Raw genomic sequence first — 18,091 nt, 5'->3', positions numbered from 1 at the left:
GAGAGAGCGCGCGACGGGGGGAAGAGAGAGAGCGCGACGGGGGGAAGAGAGAGAGCGCGACGGGGGGAAGAGAGAGAGCGCGACGGGGGGAAGAGAGAGAGCGCGACGGGGGTGAAGAGAGAGAGCGCGACGGGGGGAAGAGAGAGAGCGCGACGGGGGGGAAGAGAGAGAGCGCGACGGGGGGGAAGAGAGAGAGCGCGACAGGGGGGAAGAGAGAGAGCGCGACGGGGGGGAAGAGTGCGCGACGGCGGGGAAGAGAGAGAGCGCGACGGGGGGGAAGAGAGAGAGCGCGACGGGGGGGGAAGAGAGAGAGCGCGACGGGGCGGGGGGGGGGAAGGTGGCTTGATGGACCCGTGCGAAGGAAGGAAGAAGGTAAGCTCTCTCACCCCTTCACTCTTTCCCTCCCTGTCCCGCCCCTTCACTCTTTCCCTCCCTCACCCTCTCTCTCCCTCCCCCGTCTCTCCCTGCTTTACTCTCCCTCCCCCTCTCCTCACGCTCTCCCTCCCTCACCCTCTCTCCCTCCCCGTCTCTCCCTGCTTTACTCTCTCACCCTCCCACCCCCCCTCTCCCTGCCCTCCCCCCCTCTCGCTCCCCTCCCCCCACCCTACCTCCCTCACTCGCCCACCCTCTCGCTCCCCCCCACCCTCTCTCCCCTCCCCCCACCCTGCCTCGCTCCCCCACACTCTCTCCCCTCCCCCACCCTCTCTCCCCTCCCCCCCACCCTCTCTCCGCTCCCCTCCCCCTCTCTCTCTTCTCCCCCACCCTCTCTCTCCCCCACGATTTCCCGAGGCTCTCTCCCCCCCCCCGCGATTTCCCGAGGCTCTCCCCCCCGCGATTTCCCGAGGCTCTCCCCCCCCGCGATTTCCCGAGGCTCTCCCCCCGCGATTTCCCGAGGCTCTCTCCCCCCAGCCCCCCGCGATTTCCCGAGGCTCTCTCCCCCCGCCCCCCGCGATTTCCCGAGGCACTCCCCCCCCCGCGATTTCCCGAGGCTCTCCCCCCCCGCGATTTCCCGAGGCTCTCTCCCCCCCGCGATTTCCCGAGGCTCTCCCCCCCCCCCGCGATTTCCCGAGGCCCTCCCCCCCGCGATTTCCCTAGGCCCCTCCCCCCCCCGCGATTTCCCGAGGCTCTCCCCCCCCGCGATTTCCCGAGGCTCTCCCCCCCGCGATTTCCCGAGGCTCTCCCCCCCGCGATTTCCCGAGGCTCTCCCCCCCGCGATTTCCCGAGGCTCTCCCCCCCGCGATTTCCCGAGGCTCTCCCCCCCGCGATTTCCCGAGGCTCTCCCCCCCCGCGATTTCCCGAGGCTCTCCCCCCCGCGATCTCACGAGGCTGTGTGCTGGCGTCACGGGGGCCGTGCGCATGCGTGCCGACGTCAAGGCGGCTGCGCAACGGCCGTGCGCATGCGTGGTTGCCGTTTAAAAAAAAAAAGCCAGAGCGGGCTCTCGCGGGCGGGCGGCGCATGCGCGGTCAGTGCCAGCACCGCGAGGCGGCCCGCGGGGAGTAGACAGGGAAACCCCGCGGGCTGGCGGCCGTTAGAGCGGGGAGTAGGCAGGGAAACCCCGCAGGCTGGCAGCCGTTAGAGCGGCTCACTTCGGGCCCCGACACCGTCAAACCTGAGAGGGGGAAGTAGAGAGAGACAGAGAGGGAAGAGGAGAAGGAGAGAGAGGGAAGAGGAGAAGGAGAGAGAGGGAAGAGGAGAAGGAGAGAGAGGGAAGAGGAGAAGGAGAGAGAGAGAGGGAAGAGAGAGAGATAGAGACATTTTTGGAGCTTCAGGCCTGCCTGCAGCGGGCCTGGAGACCAGCACCGAGTCCCCCCTGCGCGAGGGTGAGGAGGAGGGAGGGGGGGTTGCTAAACACAATATAAAACTGAAATAAATTGTTAATTAATTCCCTAACACATAATTCAAATATTTACCTTAGTTCCCTAACACACAGAAAGTGTGGGGGAAAAAATCGTGGAAAATCAAGATGGCGGCCACTCACCTCGGTTCAGAAGGATAAGGCCCGCCCACACACGCACCGATTGGTCGACCGGTCTGGTCACCGAAGCGTAGGATTGGTCAATCGTCGAGTCACTCGACACTCAACTGGAGGAAGACCTCGACGTCACACGGTCGCTAATGAGATGCTAATGAGCGGAACGCTGAACATTTTTGGGATACCGCGGGCGGGATTTTTGTCCGGCCGAAACGTAAATACGCCGATGACCGGTCCGGAATTGCAAGCTTTCTTTTGAGGCGACGCGCGCGTCGGTACGCTCTGTAACTTCCAAACGTATCGCGACCAGGCGGACAGACAGACAGACAGAAGAGCCGCTTTATATATATAGATTAAGGGTAAGAGGATAACTAGGGAAAAAATAGGGCCCATTAGGGACAAAAGTGGCAATCTGTGTGTGGAGCCGGAAGATGTAGGAGGGGTTCTAAATGAATTTTTTGCATCTGTTTTCACGATGGAGAAGGACGATGTAGACATAGAAATAGGGCGGGGGGACTGTGATATGCTCGAACATATTAACATCGAGAGGGAGGAGGTATTGCCGGTTTTAGCTGGCCTAAAAATGGATAAATCCCCAGGCCCGAATGAAATGTATCCCAGGCTGCTGGGTGAGGCAAAGGAAGAGATTGCGGGGGCTCTAACACATATATTCAGGACCTCTCTGGCCACAGGGGATGTGCCAGAGGACTGGAGAACCGCTAATGTAGTACCATTATTCAAGAAGGATAGTAGGAAAAACCGGGGAACTACAGGCCAGTGAGCCTAACATCAGTGGTAGGAAAATTCTTGGAAAAAATTCTGAGGGACAAAATTTGTCTCCACTTGGAGAGGCAAGGATTAATCAGGGATAGTCAACATGGCTTTGTCAAGGGAAGATCATGTCTGACTAATTTGATTGAATTTTTTGAGGGGGTGACGAGGTGTGTGGATGAGGGTAACGCAGTGGATGTGGTACAGATGGATTTCAGTAAGGCCTTCGATAAAGTCCCGCACAGGAGACTGGTCAAGAAGGTAAGAGCCCATGGAATCCAGGGTGCCTTGGCACATTGGATACAAAACTGGCTTAGTGGCAGAAGGCAGAGGGTGATGGTCGAAGGTTGTTTTTGTGACTGGAAGCCTGTGGCCAGTGGGGTACCACAGGGATCGGTGCTGGGTCCCTTGCTGTTTGTGGTCTACATTAATGACTTGGATATGAATGTAAAGGGTATGATCGGTAAGTTCGCGGATGATACAAAAATTGGTAGGGTGGTAAATAGCGAGGAGGGTAGCCTCAGTCTGCAGGACGATATAGATGGGTTGGTCAGATGGGCGGAACAGTGGCAAATGGAATTTAACCCGGAAAAGTGCGAGGTGATGCACTTTGGGGGGACTAACAAGGCAAGGGAATACACAATGAATGGAAAGACCCTCGGCAAGACGGAGGGTCAGAGGGATCTGGGTGTGCGAGTACACAGATCCCTGAAGGCGGCGGCACAGGTGGATAAGGTGGCAAAAAAGGCATATGGGATACTTGCCTTCATTAGCCGAGGCATTGAATATAAGAGCAAGGAGGTTATGATGGAGCTGTATAAAACACTGGTTAGGCCACAGCTGGAATAGTGTGTGCAGTTCTGGTCGCCACACTACAGGAAGGATGTGATCGCGTTAGAGAGGGTGCAGAGGAGGTTCACCAGGATGTTACCAGGGCTGGAGCGCTTCAGCTATGAAGAGAGACTGGGCAGATTGAGTTTGTTTTCCTTGGAGCAGAGGAGGCTGAGGGGGGACATGATTGAGGTGTACAAAATGATGAGGGGCATAGATAGGATGGATGCTGAGGAGCTTTTTCCCTTAGTAGAGGGGTCAATAACTAGGGGGCATAGATTCAAGGTAAAGGGCGGGAGGTTTAGAGGGGATTTGAGAAAGAACTTTTTCACCCAGAGGGTGGTTGGAGTCTGGAACTCACTGCCTGAAAGGGTTGTGGAGGCAGAAACCCTCACAACATTTAAGAAGCATTTGGATGAGCACTTGAAATGCCATAGCATACAAGGCTACGGAACAAATGCTGGAATATGGGATTAGATTAGACAGGGCTTGATGGCCGGCGCAGACACGATGGGCCGAGGGCCTCTATCCGTGCTGTATTACTCTATGACTCTATGATACTGGAAATCTCAAAGAAAAACAGAAAACGCTGGAGACACTCAGCAGGTCAGGCAGCATCGGTCGAGAAAACACGAGACACTTGACCTTTCTGGTATAAAACCATTCCTCAAAACAGACCCGGGGTTTGCAGGAGATGAGGAAACAGTGCAAACTAACCACAGGACTTTACAGCTCTTAAATTTCATGGGGATAAAAGTCCACATCGCACTTTACAGTGACGGAGCAACAGATTCTGTCTGAAGCTCCCCACTGATCCACTTTCCATTTCCCCAACTCGTTGTGGGCTGCTTTGCAGATCCACTGCAGACTGACTGGTGTAGGTCAGTCTCTTTCAATCTATTGTGGTCAACATTGTGAACCTTGGTATCACGGACTCATTCTGGAGCCACCGAGATGCCCATCAATTCTCCGAGAGACGGGTTAACTTAGAGCCGGCTGTGCTCGACACCATCTGTAGGGTGGAATTTCATCGAGCTCTTTGAGATATGTTGTGAAACTCTGATTCTGAGAACAGAGACGCTTTCAAATTCAGTTTGAGGAAAGTCAAAGAAACCAACAGCAATGACATCACAGAATAATCATCCAAACCTCTGTATTCCAAAGCTCTGATTGGCTCTGGGTATCACACACCGCCCCCTCTCCTTTGTTAATTGGTGCCTGGATTGATGGAAGATCCTGACTGGCTCACAGGGATTGTCAATCATCATTGATCATGCCAGACCCTGTTGAAATGCAGGAGCTTGTGAGGGTAGAGGTTAGGTTGTTACTACAGTGGAGTTTGAGCTCAGTGCTTTGCAACAGGAAGAGTTAAGATGGCCTCCCAAGTGCGTCAGAACTATCACAAGGACTGTGAGGATGCTGTCAACAAGCAGATCAACATGGAGCTCTATTCCTCCTATGTTTATCTCTCCATGGTGAGTTTTGTATTTTTGGGGTCCTATTTCAAAATTAAGGCTGTTATTTTATTCTAAGCAGGTAGAATTTCTCTAGGTCAATGAATGGGCTTTAGAGGGTCTCTCTATAGCCCTCCCCAGTCTTAATCCAGTGAATGCTCTTAAGACAGTGATCTTGCAGAAGGACTCTTTCCTGCTCTGTAATAGCTCTGTCCTATTCTGATGTGTTTATATTTGAAACTAACTCCAGGGTTTCATCAAGTTTGTAATGGAGGGTTCATCTTGAAGATTCACTAAAACTAGTCAACTTCCAACTTGGATGGCAACAATTAGATTGAATTGGGTGACTAGTTAGTGAAACATTGGCTGGTTCTGGCCAGTTTTTATCCCCCTCTAATTGAGTGAATCCTGTTAGTCTTTCTCACCTGAGGATGGTGTTAAACTATTTAATTTTAAAGATTTGGCTCTTTTCCTTCTCTGCTTTTAGACTTTCATCTGGGAACAAAAGAAGATACCACAGATATTTTGACCAAGTGTAGTTGAGAGCTTTATTCCAAAAAGCATTAAAGCTCGCTAATATTTTCTAGTAACATAACCTCCTATTCTGTTGAGCTACTTCAATGAGGAGCTTCCAACATATTCAAAAAGGATTTGGAAAGTATTGGTGTTGCTACCATTTGAGTTGGCCATGGATCAGATCTAGATTTCAATTGTCTCTTCCATTTTTCTCTCCACCTGCAGTCGTATTACTTTGACCGGGATGATGTTGCCCTGCGTCACTTTGCCGAGTTCTTCAAGGAGCAGTCACATGAGGAACGTGAGCATGCTGAGAAACTGCTGAAATTCCAGAATATGCGTGGGGGGCGTGTTGTCCTGGAGGATGTCAAGGTTAGATTCAGCAAACTTTGAAGAATTGCCATGGTTTTGTGAAAAGTAGGCTAGTTACCTCATACTAGATTATCTGAGTCATGGAAGTTGTTCCAAGAGGAGGTTCAATGACTGTTGTATGCATGGATTTTCAGAAGGCAGGAGATTGCTGGCAGAAATTGGAAGTGCATTAGAAGCAACCTTGTGACCCCAATAAAACTGGGTGGAGTAGGAGGCAGTTGGTATAAAATAGACCACTGGATGGTGACTAGTGCATATGATCTAAATGTGCAAATAGTGATCTGCTGAGCTAGGGTCTATAGTGAGCTCCAGGGCAAAATTGGAGACTGGCTAGGGGGTTGACTGGAAGGAAGTGGTTGATGTTCACATCAGATGTAAGAGTGTAGGGATTTGGGGTGTGTCCCAGTACAGATGTCATTTAGAAGCTAGCTTGCAGAGACAAAAGGCTGATTGAAAGGTGGGCTTCATGTTCTGGCATAGAATAGAAAGCAAGGAAGTGTTACTGCAATTACTGCTAGATAGACCTCATTTGGAATATTGTGCTCCATTTTAGGTGATCTCACTTTAGAGCCTATAGTGCTGTGATTTCAAGTCAAATAACTCATTCCAAAGAGAATTCTTGATGAACTGTCTGGTTAAAATCCTGGCTTAGAATATCAAGAATGACATTGAGTTGTGATCTGACTAACTCCTGAAATGTTCAAGTCTGTTAACTAATTTCTTCCAATGTTACTCTATACCCCACCCCTACAAACTCTCAGAAACCAGAGCAGGATGAGTGGAGCAATGGCCTAGTGGTGATGCAGAGAGCTCTGCAGCTGGAGAAGGATGTCAACCAGAGTCTGTTGGATCTACACAAACTCTCCACTGGGAACACTGACCCTCATGTAAGTTCCTAATGTCTCATTTAAAGAAAGATTTGCATATCTACAGTGCCTTCCTTGTCGTCGGTGTCCAAAAACACTACAGCCAATTCAGTACTTCTTGAAGTGTCATTATTGTAATGTTTGCAACATGGCAGTCAATCTGCACACCAAGATCCTGCTGCAGAAATGAGAGAAATCACCAGATAGTCTGTTTTATTAAGTTGGTTAGTGATCAATATTGGCCAGGACACTGACATTCCAGTTTTTTTTCTTTGAAATAGTACCATGTGGGCAGACAAGACCTTGTGTACTGTTTTATCCAAAAGACAATACCTCTGACATTGCAGCTCTCCCTCAGTACTGCAGTGAAGTGTTGGTTTTCACTCCATTCTCTGAAATGGGACAACCCAGGGCCTTCTGACTGGCAGTGGTACCAGTAAGCCATGGCTGACACTTGCCATGTTTTGGGTGAGTTGAAGGCTATCTGGGGAGCTTAATCTGATCACTGATCTTTAGCAATATCTCCATGCCCAATAGGTTTCTGATGATCTTTCACAAAATACTTCAACATCAGGATCTCACTGAGATGAGGCCAGTGCATAAAGCAGATTGAAATTGGGACACCAAAGGAGAAGTTGTAACTGAAGGGGGTTCTGCTTTCCAATTTTAAATTGGTAAATGCATTACTCCTGGAGTAAATCTAATCTGACGTCCAATCCACCTATTTCTCTGCAGCACTTGTACCAGTTACCCCATCCAGTAGAAGATAAAGGACCATCTCCATGGGCGGTGAAGCTCAGAAGGCCTTTGATGATGTCTCCTCTGAGCTAATTGTGCTTTGTTTTTCACTTTCAGTTGTGTGACTTCCTGGAGACCCACTACTTGGATGAGCAAGTGAAGATGATCAAGAAGCTTGGAGATCACATCACCAACTTGAAGAGACTGGGAGCCCCTGAGAATGGCATGGGAGAGTACCTGTTTGACAAGCACAGCCTGAGTTGAATGGGATTCTTGAACCATTAGTTCTATACAGGTTGGAAATGAAGTGTGACCATGAAATGAAGTTGTCATTATTTCCCAGTTTTCTCATCTAACTGTCACAGTACATGGAAATAAAGGTTATTCATCATTGAACTGGTTTGTCTTTGTTTAATTCAATAGCTGATCTGGTTAAGATCCCACTGCACAATACACAGCTGTGTAATATGATCCAAGTTAAAAATACAGAAGTCACTCCCAGGATGGCTGTGCCCACATCTTCAAATCATCACTGGAGAGGATTCTAATGGTTTTCTGAGCTCTCGGTAACAGTTCCTGCTGAAAAGGGTTTTTTATAACATCTGCCAGCAAACAGTCATTAAGCTGTGGTGGTTTAAAACAAAGAAATGGGCAAGGGTGAAGGGGGTTGAATTAGTGCTGACAGTAGTGACTCTTCAGTCAGGAGAAGGGAGAGTACATGCCTGGTGTCTTGCTTCAGACTTTTACCTGTAAAGGTGGGGGAATGATCTGCTATTGAGCTGTCTTTACATTTGACTGATGGCACAAGTCACGCACTAGATTGCCAAAGCTGTGTGACATGTGTACACAGTACAGCGTTGGCCATCTTAGAAACTTCCATTTGGGCAGGATCATTTCTGTTTATCATTCTCTTTCTTTCCCAGGTTACTTTCTTTTTCTAGCCCCACCGACGGCAATACTTGATGTCTGGGATTAAGTAAAGCACTAGTCTGAATCGAGCAGTAGTGTGTCCTACAGGGAGTTTGTTGGTGTTGGGTAAAGTGAAGCTAAATCAGTAATCATGTAGGAGTCACTGGAAATAGAGTGCGAGACTTTCATAGCAGCAAAGAAAAACACGTGTTAGCTTTATTAACTCTCCGCATGGACTGAGGGACTCGGCCTCGTCGCAGGGCTATGACATCGACACACAATCGACGACTCTAAAAGGGACCCTGCTCAGATAACCCAACCAAGTTCCGTACATAACGTGGAGCGATAACATTGCCTATACATAGTGAATTGTGTTACTGTCCCTATGTGCTCTCTGCCACAATCATATCAATCCTATTCAAGCCAATGATTTTTCTACCAAAAACTTACTTACTTTCTATTGCAGCAGCATTGTTGTAGGTGTAACATTTGCATACTGAATTATCATTGGCCCGCAGGCATCGAAGCAATACCTATCGTATTCACGTGATCACATGTTGCGTTGTCATTGGCCTGCAGGCATCTGTAAGGACTGCTATTGTTTAGAAGACCCAGGGGTCCGAACTCCATCTTGTCCACACGGTGCTGTATTGATTGAGAAAGCTTACAGACTTGATGCTTCATTAAAAGAGTTTAAATTGTAATAATCCGTTGTCCTGCAATTTATTATTTTTGTACAAAGTGTGCAAAACAAGACAGTAGGGATCCACTAGCTAATTCTGATCAAATAGTAGCTAGATTATTTTCGCTAATTCATTCGGTATATCGCTAATGGCCACAACTGTTCCAAAAGACTGCCCTTAACCCACAAAGTGTGCGGTGATTTCTGAGTGTTCCTGCAGAATCCACGGCCTAGAAATTCAGTCGCGCCACTTCTAGGGCGGTAAAGTCGGGCGGGCGCTGAAGTTTGCGCCCGCCGGAAAGTGTAGGCCACTTCGCCGAAATTCAGTAGATTTGGCCAAGGAGTTTGGGCGAGCGCTGAAACTGGCGTTGCACTCCTATCATTAGGCGCTAAGCCGGCGGTGCGGACTGATAACGCCGAGGCCGGGCGCAGCGCAGGTGCGGTCATGTTTTGATTCACAGCAGACACCCTGACGCCGGTCAGCTCTTAAAGGGGGAAGGGTCGACTTTGTCTGCTGCCACGCCCTGGATAGTGGAGCCCTGCAGCTAGGCCGAAACACTGCTGGTGGACCCAAATAGCGCCTGAAGCCATGCAGAAGGCCCGTGAACGAGCGCAGCGCTTCTCAGAGCATGCTTTGAGGGTGCTGCTTAAGGCTTTTGAAAAGAGAAGAGAGATCTTGTGCCCGGACAGTGGCAAGAAGGCTCCCAGGAGTCAGTACAGGAGAGCCTGGAGGGAAATCGCCCACAGGGTGTCATCCACCAGCGATGTCCCCAGGAGTGCGGACCAATGCCGCAAGAAGTACAACGACCTCACTCGGATGGTCAGGGTGAGTACCCTTTCCAGTGTCCTCCTCATCCTTGCATATGCACCTCACATTATGGGCAACGGGACCTCAAAGGCCTAATGGCCATCCCTCCTCCCGCAGCTATGGCACTGGCATGATCATCAATAGCACTTTCTGCACTTTACACACTGGCCAAGCTATTCGGCCATGGGAGGCAGTGCACACAACAACAGGGCACCACACTGGCCATGCTATTCGACCATGGGAGGCAGTGCACACAACAACAGGGCACCACACTGGCCATGCTATTCCACCATGGGAGGCAGTGCAGACAACAACAGGGCAACACACTGTACTTAGAGGCCGTCCTTTCTCTTGCAGGCGAAGCTGGCCAAGAATATGAAGAGCCGGAATGTCACCGGGGGTGGCCGTGGCCAGTTCCAGGAGCTCAGTGACCTGGAGGAGCGCGTGGCTCGACTCATGCGTGGCCGGGTGGTTGGCCCCGTTGCTATTGGAGATGCCGTCCCTGTGCGGGGCCCCAATGGTAAGGACATGACCGTTTGGACCTCTCTCGTTCCCCTTGCGCTTCAGATCTACATCCTTTGCCACTGTCTGACCAATGCGCATAATGCCACCACTCATGCCTCCCTCGCTGACGCCCTGTCCTCACTCTAAAGCTACTCTTGTGCCTTCCTGCTTTCAGCTGGTGAGGAGGAGGTCCATGAAGCTGAGAGTGCCAGTCCCTCGGAAGAGGAGGACGACGAGGACAAAGAGGAAGGCGGCACATCGGGGGAACCCTCATCCGCGCCAGGGGATGGCAATGGAGGGGACACGTCTTGCCTGGAGGAGAGCCAGGGGGAAGTGTTGCAGGGGGGTGCAGCTCCTGGGCCCAGTGGCGTCCAGGCAGGCGGGAAGAGTCGGGAAGCACGGCTGCCTTCTCCCCAGAGGGGGGAAGTGTTGCAGGGGGGTGTAGCTCCTGGGCCCAGTGGCTTCCAGGCACGCGGGAAGGGTCGGGCAGCACGGCTGCCTTCTCCCCAGAGGGGGGAAGTGTTCCAGGGGAGGGCAGTTGCTGGGCCCAGTGGCGTCCAGGCACGCGGGAAGGGTCGGGCAGCTCGGCGGCCTTCTCCCCAGATGGAGAGTCCGCCCTCCAGTCCGGAGACGGTCCTCGCCCAGGAGGTGCGCCTCCTTGATGAAATGTCCGCGGCCTCCGAGCGGTGCCACAACGAGTTCATGGGGGTTGTGGGACAGTTGCCTCAGGCCATTGAGTCCCTGGCTCATAGTGTGGCCGCTTTCGGGGACTCACAGGCCAGGGGTGTCGACCAACTCGCGGCAGCACAGGCCAGGGGTGTCGACCAACTCGCGACAGCACAGGACGCGAGTCGCGAGTTCATGAGTGGTGCCATGCAGACACTGGCTGATCTGATGCGGGCACAGAACAGGGCAGTTCGGGCACTCACTTCTGCCACACTCGCTGTGTCACGGAAGCATCGACAGGGCACCCGCCGCCCTGCTGCAGCACAGCGGTCTGGCCTCCACCAGATTGCTGCGCTTGCTGCAGTGCCAGCCCGGCCGAGTGCCAGTGTCTCTGGCGACCAGCGAGCGCCTGGCATCAGCCAGCTTGCCCCCATTGCTGCAGCCGCCACAGCCACTCCCCCAGCCAAGGTGCGACGAGCTGCTGCAGAGACTGATGCTGCCCAGCCACAGCTGCAGCAGTCAGCAGCCGGACCCTCCCGGGCCGGACCTCGTCTAGGCCGACCCCCAAGGGCATCTGCCGTTACGCATTGTGGCCCTCAGGAGCCTTCCCCCAGCCTTCCAACATCCACAGGGCCCAGGTTGAGGTGGAGCAACAGGTCGGGCAGGGGCCGGAGAAGCCTGCACAAGGACTCGCCCTCTCGGCACACCAAGTAGAGGGTGTCGGCAACTGTTTTTTTTATATGGGGGTGTTTGTGTTCTGGAGCGGGGGAGGCTTATTTTGGAAAGGCCGAAGATGAAGGCCAATTGGATTGACAAGTTTTGCTATTCCTCCCCAGGTTGCGGGAGTGAGATATGTTTTTCACTGTTTTTTGGGGGTCTTGTCTGTTTTTCTGTTTCATGTGGGAAGGGCCCTGAGTTTGTTAAATAAAGCACTTTATTTATTCAGCTTGTCCAGGTGTCATGTTTCAAGTGGTTGTTGCGTTAACCGGCTGAGGGCTTGCGGAGCGGCTGCATTCAGGTGCGTTCATTGCCACAAGCCATTCTCTGACAGGGGGCCTAGAAGTGTCGTTCAATAAGCCGCCGGCGGACGGCCCTTGGACCTTGTGGCTCCCTTCTCGGCTGGTACTCCTCCTCCTCCTCCTCCTCCTCCTCATGGTCCTCCTGCTCGTCCTCCTCAGGTGGTGGCCCAACGTGAGGTGGCAGTGCCTGAGTCCTGCGGATAGCCAGGTTGTGCAGCATGCAGCAAATGACGACGAACTGGGAGACTCTATCCGGCGAATACTGTAGAGATCCGCCGGATCGATCCAGGCAGCGGAACCGTTGCTTCAGGACGCCAATCGTTTGCTCTATGATGTTCCTTGTGGCTTGATGGCTTTCGTTGTATGCCTCCTCTGCAGGGGTGATGGGCGCGCGGAGGGGTCATGAGCCATGTGCACAAAGGGTAGCCCTTGTCCCCAATAAGCCATCCCCTTGGTGGAGGCTGTGCCTCGAACATGTCAGCCACAGTAGTCTGGCGCAGGATAAATGCATCGTGGCTGCTTCCTGGAAAGCGGGCATTGACAGCTAGGATGCGCTGCCTGTGGTCACACACCAGCTGTCCATTGAGGGAATGGTAGCCCTTCCGGTTGCGGTAATCCTCGGCATTGTCGATAGGTGCCCGCATAGCCACATGCGTGCAGTCAATGGCGCCCTGCACCATGGGGAAGTCGGCGATCCCGGCAAATCCGACTGCACGCTGCTCCTGCCTCTCTAGGGTCATGGGGAAGGAGATGAATTGGTGTCTCCTTGCGAAAAGGGCATCGGTGACCTGCCGGATGCAGTGATGCACGGCGAACTGGGAGATGTTTGCTATGACCCCAGCAGCGGCTTGGAAGGAGCCGCTTGCATAAAAGTTCAGAGCCACCGTGACCTTCACTTCCACCGACAGAGACGTCCTGCACATCAGCTGTGGACGCAGATCTCTGTGAAGCAGCTGGCAGATCTCTGCAACCACATCCCTTCTGAAGCGCAGCCTCTTAACACAATGCGCGGCAGTCATGGTGAGATAGGACACCTGCTGCCGGTATTCCCTGAGTGGGTAAGGCCTACATTGCCGACACCTGATGGCCCCTCTGCGTCTAGGCATGGCTGGCCCTCTCACACAGCGTCTGCGAGCCCTTCACACATAATGCTGGAACTGACGGTTGGAATCCCATGCAGCCCCCATAATAAACTTGCAAACAGTGAAATCACAAAGAGTCAAATTTCCAAGATCTGGCCAGAAGCCAAAAATACCTCTCCTATGTTGTCCCAAATCAGTAAGGTCTGTTCCTTGGTCTCTGTCCAGAAAACCAAAGCACGAAAGTCATTGCAGCAAAATGGCTGGCCTTTATACTTCAGTGTAAGTGCCCTTTAATTAGTGCTCCCCGAGGCCCGCAGGGCCTCTGCTGCGTTCCACTTCACAGTTCTTAACAGTGCCACGCCCACATTGGGCGGGCGCCACTGAATTTCTGGTTTGGGGCGCACAAACAGCGTTGCACGACGAAATGACGTCATAAGCTGCGCGCGCAGCTGAGCGGGCGCAAACACTTTGCGCCGGCGCTAAATGTCAACTGAAGTTGGGCGTTGGCGCAGACCAGCCTGCGCCCGGGCGCTAAGTGCCTAGCGCTGGAAATCTACCCCTCTTATGGCGTTAACGGCTTGCGAACGCAACTGAATTTCTAGGCCCACAAATTAAACATCCATTAAAGCTGTTCAAAAATAGTTCATCTAAAGGGAATGAATGAACTCCATTTGAAAATACCAAGCCACAAGGGCCCTTTAAATATTCTCTCCAGCACTGAGCGAGTATACATGGATAAACTGATTCATAATAAAATGTTGGGTGGACTGTTTCTAGGAGTTAAACTGGAAAATACATTGGTTTTCCACACCACAAGGGAAATGAAAGCTCTTTGGACATTTGTAATGGCTCAGCCGATTGATGCGTCACGTGTCTTGCACACCCGTGATTGTTCTGACACTCTGGGGAGACCACCTTCACTTTTACTGCTGGTGGGAGCCAAGTTCAAACACCACTGTAGTTACAACTGAACCTCTCTCCAATGATGTACCTAAACGAGATTAGATGCCATGGTATAGGAACAGGGCAGCCACATGGGATTAGGACCACTTCTTGTGTAGAGAATAAACATGAGCTGGATAGGAACAGGAGGCGGCCATTGAGCCCCTTGAACATGTTCCTCCATTCATTGAGATCATGGCTGATCTGTGACCTCACTCCATATACCCGCCTTTGCCCCATATCCCTTAATACCTTTGGTTAACAAAAATCTATTAATCTCAGATTTAAAATTAACACTTGACCGAGCATCAACTGCTGTTTGCGGAAGAGAGTCGGGCCAAACATCCTATTTCTGTGTTGTATGGTTTATGTAATTCACTCTTCTCTGTTCTGGAGGTTTTTGTAATGATCAGTAACCTGTCATTCTGGAATGGTACTCTAGGTGGTGCTGTCTGTATATAAGAGTGGGCAACCCACGATGCACAAGGCTACCCGCAAGGCAGCAGTCAAGATGGAGGCCTCTACAGATACTGTACCTCATCCACATGTGCTCAATAATGTGTCTAGCAAAAGCTAGCTGTTCTTAATAAAAACGACTAGTTATTAATGAACACAACATGCTACCAGGATTGGTAAGATCTGCTGAATATTGTGCAACGCGACATGGAGAATTTGAAGCCACCAGAGCGTTTGAAACTCACAGGAAATGTCGACTACAATTGGCAGACTTTTAAACAACAATTCGAACTCTACATTGCTGCCATCGGGTATGGTACGAAGCCAGGCACAAGGAAAATAGCGTTGCTGCTCACGGTTGCAGGCCCACAGGCGATAGAGGTATTTAATACATTTGTATTTAATCCAGAGGAGAACAGAGAAAAATTAGACGATGCGCTAAAGAAGTTTGATACACATTGTTCTCCCAAAAAGAATGAAACCTACGAGAGGTACATCTTCCATTCTCGGACACAGCAGCAAAATGAGACTTTTGATAGCTTTTTGACTGATCTGAAACTGAAAGCACAGACATGTAATTTCTCTGAGCTGAAAGCATCCATGATTCGTGACCAGATTGTGTTTGGTATTCATGATAAAAAAAAGTCAGGGAACGTCTGTTGAGAGAAACCGAACTGACATTGGAAATTGCTGTGAAAATATGCCAAGCTAGCGAGCTAGCTCGAAAGCATGCCAAGACTTTCAGTGAAATCAATGATGATGCGATTGCAGTAAGTGCTGCTGTCGGTGCTGTGTCCTACAAGGGGAAGAAACATGGGCAGAACAGAAGTGAAATCAATCGGAGGAAGGAATTTTTAATTGTAAACGCTGTGGTTACAAACACCAGTTAAAACAATGTGCAGTGTTTGGGAAAATGTGCACAAAATGTCATGGAAAGAATCACTTTGCCAAACAATGCTTTTCAAAAGTAAAAACAAAGAAAGGGCAACAAGTCCGAGTTAATGTGATTGAGGACACTGATTTAAGTGAGACATTTTTTGTAGGAATGGTGTCATGTGACAATATAGAAAAGGATACAGAAAATGTGCAGCCCTCAGGAATAAACAATGCTGAGCATAACGTCAATGCAGTAAAAGAGGACAAATGGATGATCCCACTGCAGGTAAATGGAGCATTAGTTACATTGAAACTAGACACTGGGGCAAAAGCAAACTTAATCAGTATGAGTGACATTAACAATATGAAAGAAAAGCCCAAAATACAGAAAAAGTCAGTACTACTGAAGGACTATAATGGACAGAAAATAGATAGCTTAGGTGTATGCAGACTTAAAGTGACAGTCAAAGACAAAGTGCATCATCTCATGTTTTCTGTTGTGGCTGAAGGACTTGATTCACTACTGGGTGACAAAGCTTGTGAGGACTTAGAACTGGTCAAGAGAGTCTACCGTATAAACTGTGCCATAAGCAGACCAGATGACTCGGTGGATTCTGTAGTGAATAATTTCCAGGATGTGTTTAAAGGATTTGGAGTTCTACCATTCACTTACGGGATCCAGCTAAAGGAGGATGCTCAGCCAGTGGTACATGCTCCACGAAGAGTTCCAGCACCCCTGCATGACCGGCTCAAGAATGAACTGGGCTGAATGACCACACTAGGAGTCATCGGGAAAGTCGAAGAGCCAACAGACTGGGTTAACTCCATGGTATGTGTCAAGAAAAAGAACAATGATCTAAGAATATGCATGGATCCAAAGGACTTAAATGCAAACATAAAACGTGAACACTACCAGATTCCCAAGCGAGAAGAAATCACCAGTGAAATGTCAGGTGCCAGATACTTTACAAAGCTCGATGCCTCACAAGGATTTTGGCAACTAAAACTGGATGAAGAGAGCACCAAATACTGTACCTTCAACGCACCATTTGGCAGGTATTGTTTCCTCAGAATGCCTTTCGGGATAATATCTGCATCTGAAAGCTTTCATAGAGCAATGGAACACATAATTGAAGGTCTGGAAGGAGTTCGGGTCTATGTTGATGACATCATCATCTGGGGCTCCACACTGAAAGAACACAATGAGAGACTGACTAAAGTGCTACAGAGCATATGCCGGAATGGACTGAAGCTCAACAATGCCAAGTGTCAGTTTGGCGTCCAGGAAGTCACCTTCCTAGGAGATAATCTATCTGGTAAAGGAATAGAGCCAGATATGGAAAAAGTAAACGCCGTACTCAAAATGCACTGACCCACTGACAAAAAAGGAATGCTACGCATCATGGGGATGATAAACTTCATTGGAAAGTTCATTCCTAACTTGTCAGCCAAGACAGCCTGATGTAAGAAAAAGGAGACTTACCATCAAGTAACTTTAAAGTAAGCTTTAAGTAACTTATAAACACACTATATACACAAGAGAGGTCTTTACCATGCCTCTGGTAGAAGCCTCTTACAATACTGAACAGACCAGTATTTATACCAGTCCAACAGGAAGTGACATATGACAGGAAGTGAGGTATGTACACAGTTCATAGTTCATAGTTCACAGGAAGTGATGACATAACTTCCCGGAAGTTATCATTATTATCACATTCTTCCCTCCTGCAGGATTAGGAGGCTGTGGTCTACCTTTTGGTCCACAGCCGCCGAACAAGGAAGAGTTGCGCCCGTTTGGATTCCCGTCGTAGAGGGTCGCTGGTCCGCTTACATGCGCTTGGCCATTGGTCAGAGTCTGTGTGGCCTGGATTGCCCTGTGAAGGGTCGGGGAGATCATGGCTTCGAGTACGAGCCCCAATAGGTTCAAAGTCGGACTGCCTCTGTTCAGAGGGAGGTGCAGAGCTGGTCTGTGGCAGATCAGTACTTTCATGCGCGGTACTGGGAGGGTCGCAACCTTGAGTACGTGGTTCTACCGGCACCAAGCTAGTTGGTGTCCGATCAGGATCCTGGAGAGGGGTACCCGATAGGTCCCAAGAGTTTCCTGGTGAAATGCCATCACCCGATGTCCCACTAGGTCCTGGTGGGCAGGGAGCCAGATCCCGTAATGATACGGTAGATTCTCGGCCGTCGGAATATCGTATGTTTGCATAGGTGGGGTTGGCATCGGTTAGTTCGACCTCGTCTACAAGAGGGTCATTTTTAGACGTCCGAATGTATCTTCAGAGTAATACAGGTCCAGGAGTAGTTAGCCATGACGGGGGTGATGTCCCATGAGATGAGCGACGCTGGAATCCAAAGAACCGCTCATGAGGTGTAGTATTTGTGACTGTAGAAAGCAGGGACCGTATAGAGTGCAATGCATCCGGAAGCACTGTTTCCCATTGCTGGTCTGGTAGGCCCCGAGATCTTAAAGCGAGACGTACGGAATTCCAGATGATACCGTTATACCTCTCTACCTGCCCATTTCCGATGGGATGGTATGGTGTTGTTTTGCTTGTAGCAATTCCCCGTTCTGAGAGGTAGTCCTTGAGTTCCCTTGACATAAAGGATGGACCCCGATCTGAGT

At 50.4% G+C, this 18,091-nt stretch overlaps 1 protein-coding gene across 1 annotated transcript; it reads left to right on the top strand.

Annotated features, from left to right (window-relative positions):
* The first annotated feature begins 4,885 nt into the window (after positions 1-4,885).
* On the top strand, positions 4,886-6,831 carry LOC147099769 (ferritin heavy chain B-like). The gene is made up of 3 exons (XM_085969368.1): positions 4,886-5,050; positions 5,771-5,917; positions 6,679-6,831. Exons 1-3 carry the CDS (start codon positions 4,949-4,951, stop codon positions 6,814-6,816), a joined length of 387 nt encoding a protein of 128 aa, XP_085825494.1. The 5' UTR covers positions 4,886-4,948; the 3' UTR covers positions 6,817-6,831.
* Positions 6,832-18,091: the final 11,260 nt, after the last annotated feature.

Source organism: Somniosus microcephalus, chromosome 28, assembly GCF_052327205.1.
Source record: "Somniosus microcephalus isolate GS21.2 chromosome 28, FLI_Smic_1.0, whole genome shotgun sequence".
Lineage (NCBI taxonomy): Eukaryota > Metazoa > Chordata > Chondrichthyes > Squaliformes > Somniosidae > Somniosus > Somniosus microcephalus.
This window is presented reverse-complemented; position numbering and strand designations above follow the sequence as displayed.

Coding starts and splice junctions, on each gene's coding strand:
- LOC147099769 (XM_085969368.1), top strand. CDS start 4,949: ATGGCCTCCCAAGTGCGTCAGAACTATCACAAGGACTGTGAGGATGCT. Junction 5,051..5,770: donor CCTATGTTTATCTCTCCATG/GTGAGTTTTGTA, acceptor CTCCACCTGCAG/TCGTATTACTTTGACCGGGA. Junction 5,918..6,678: donor TTGTCCTGGAGGATGTCAAG/GTTAGATTCAGC, acceptor ACAAACTCTCAG/AAACCAGAGCAGGATGAGTG.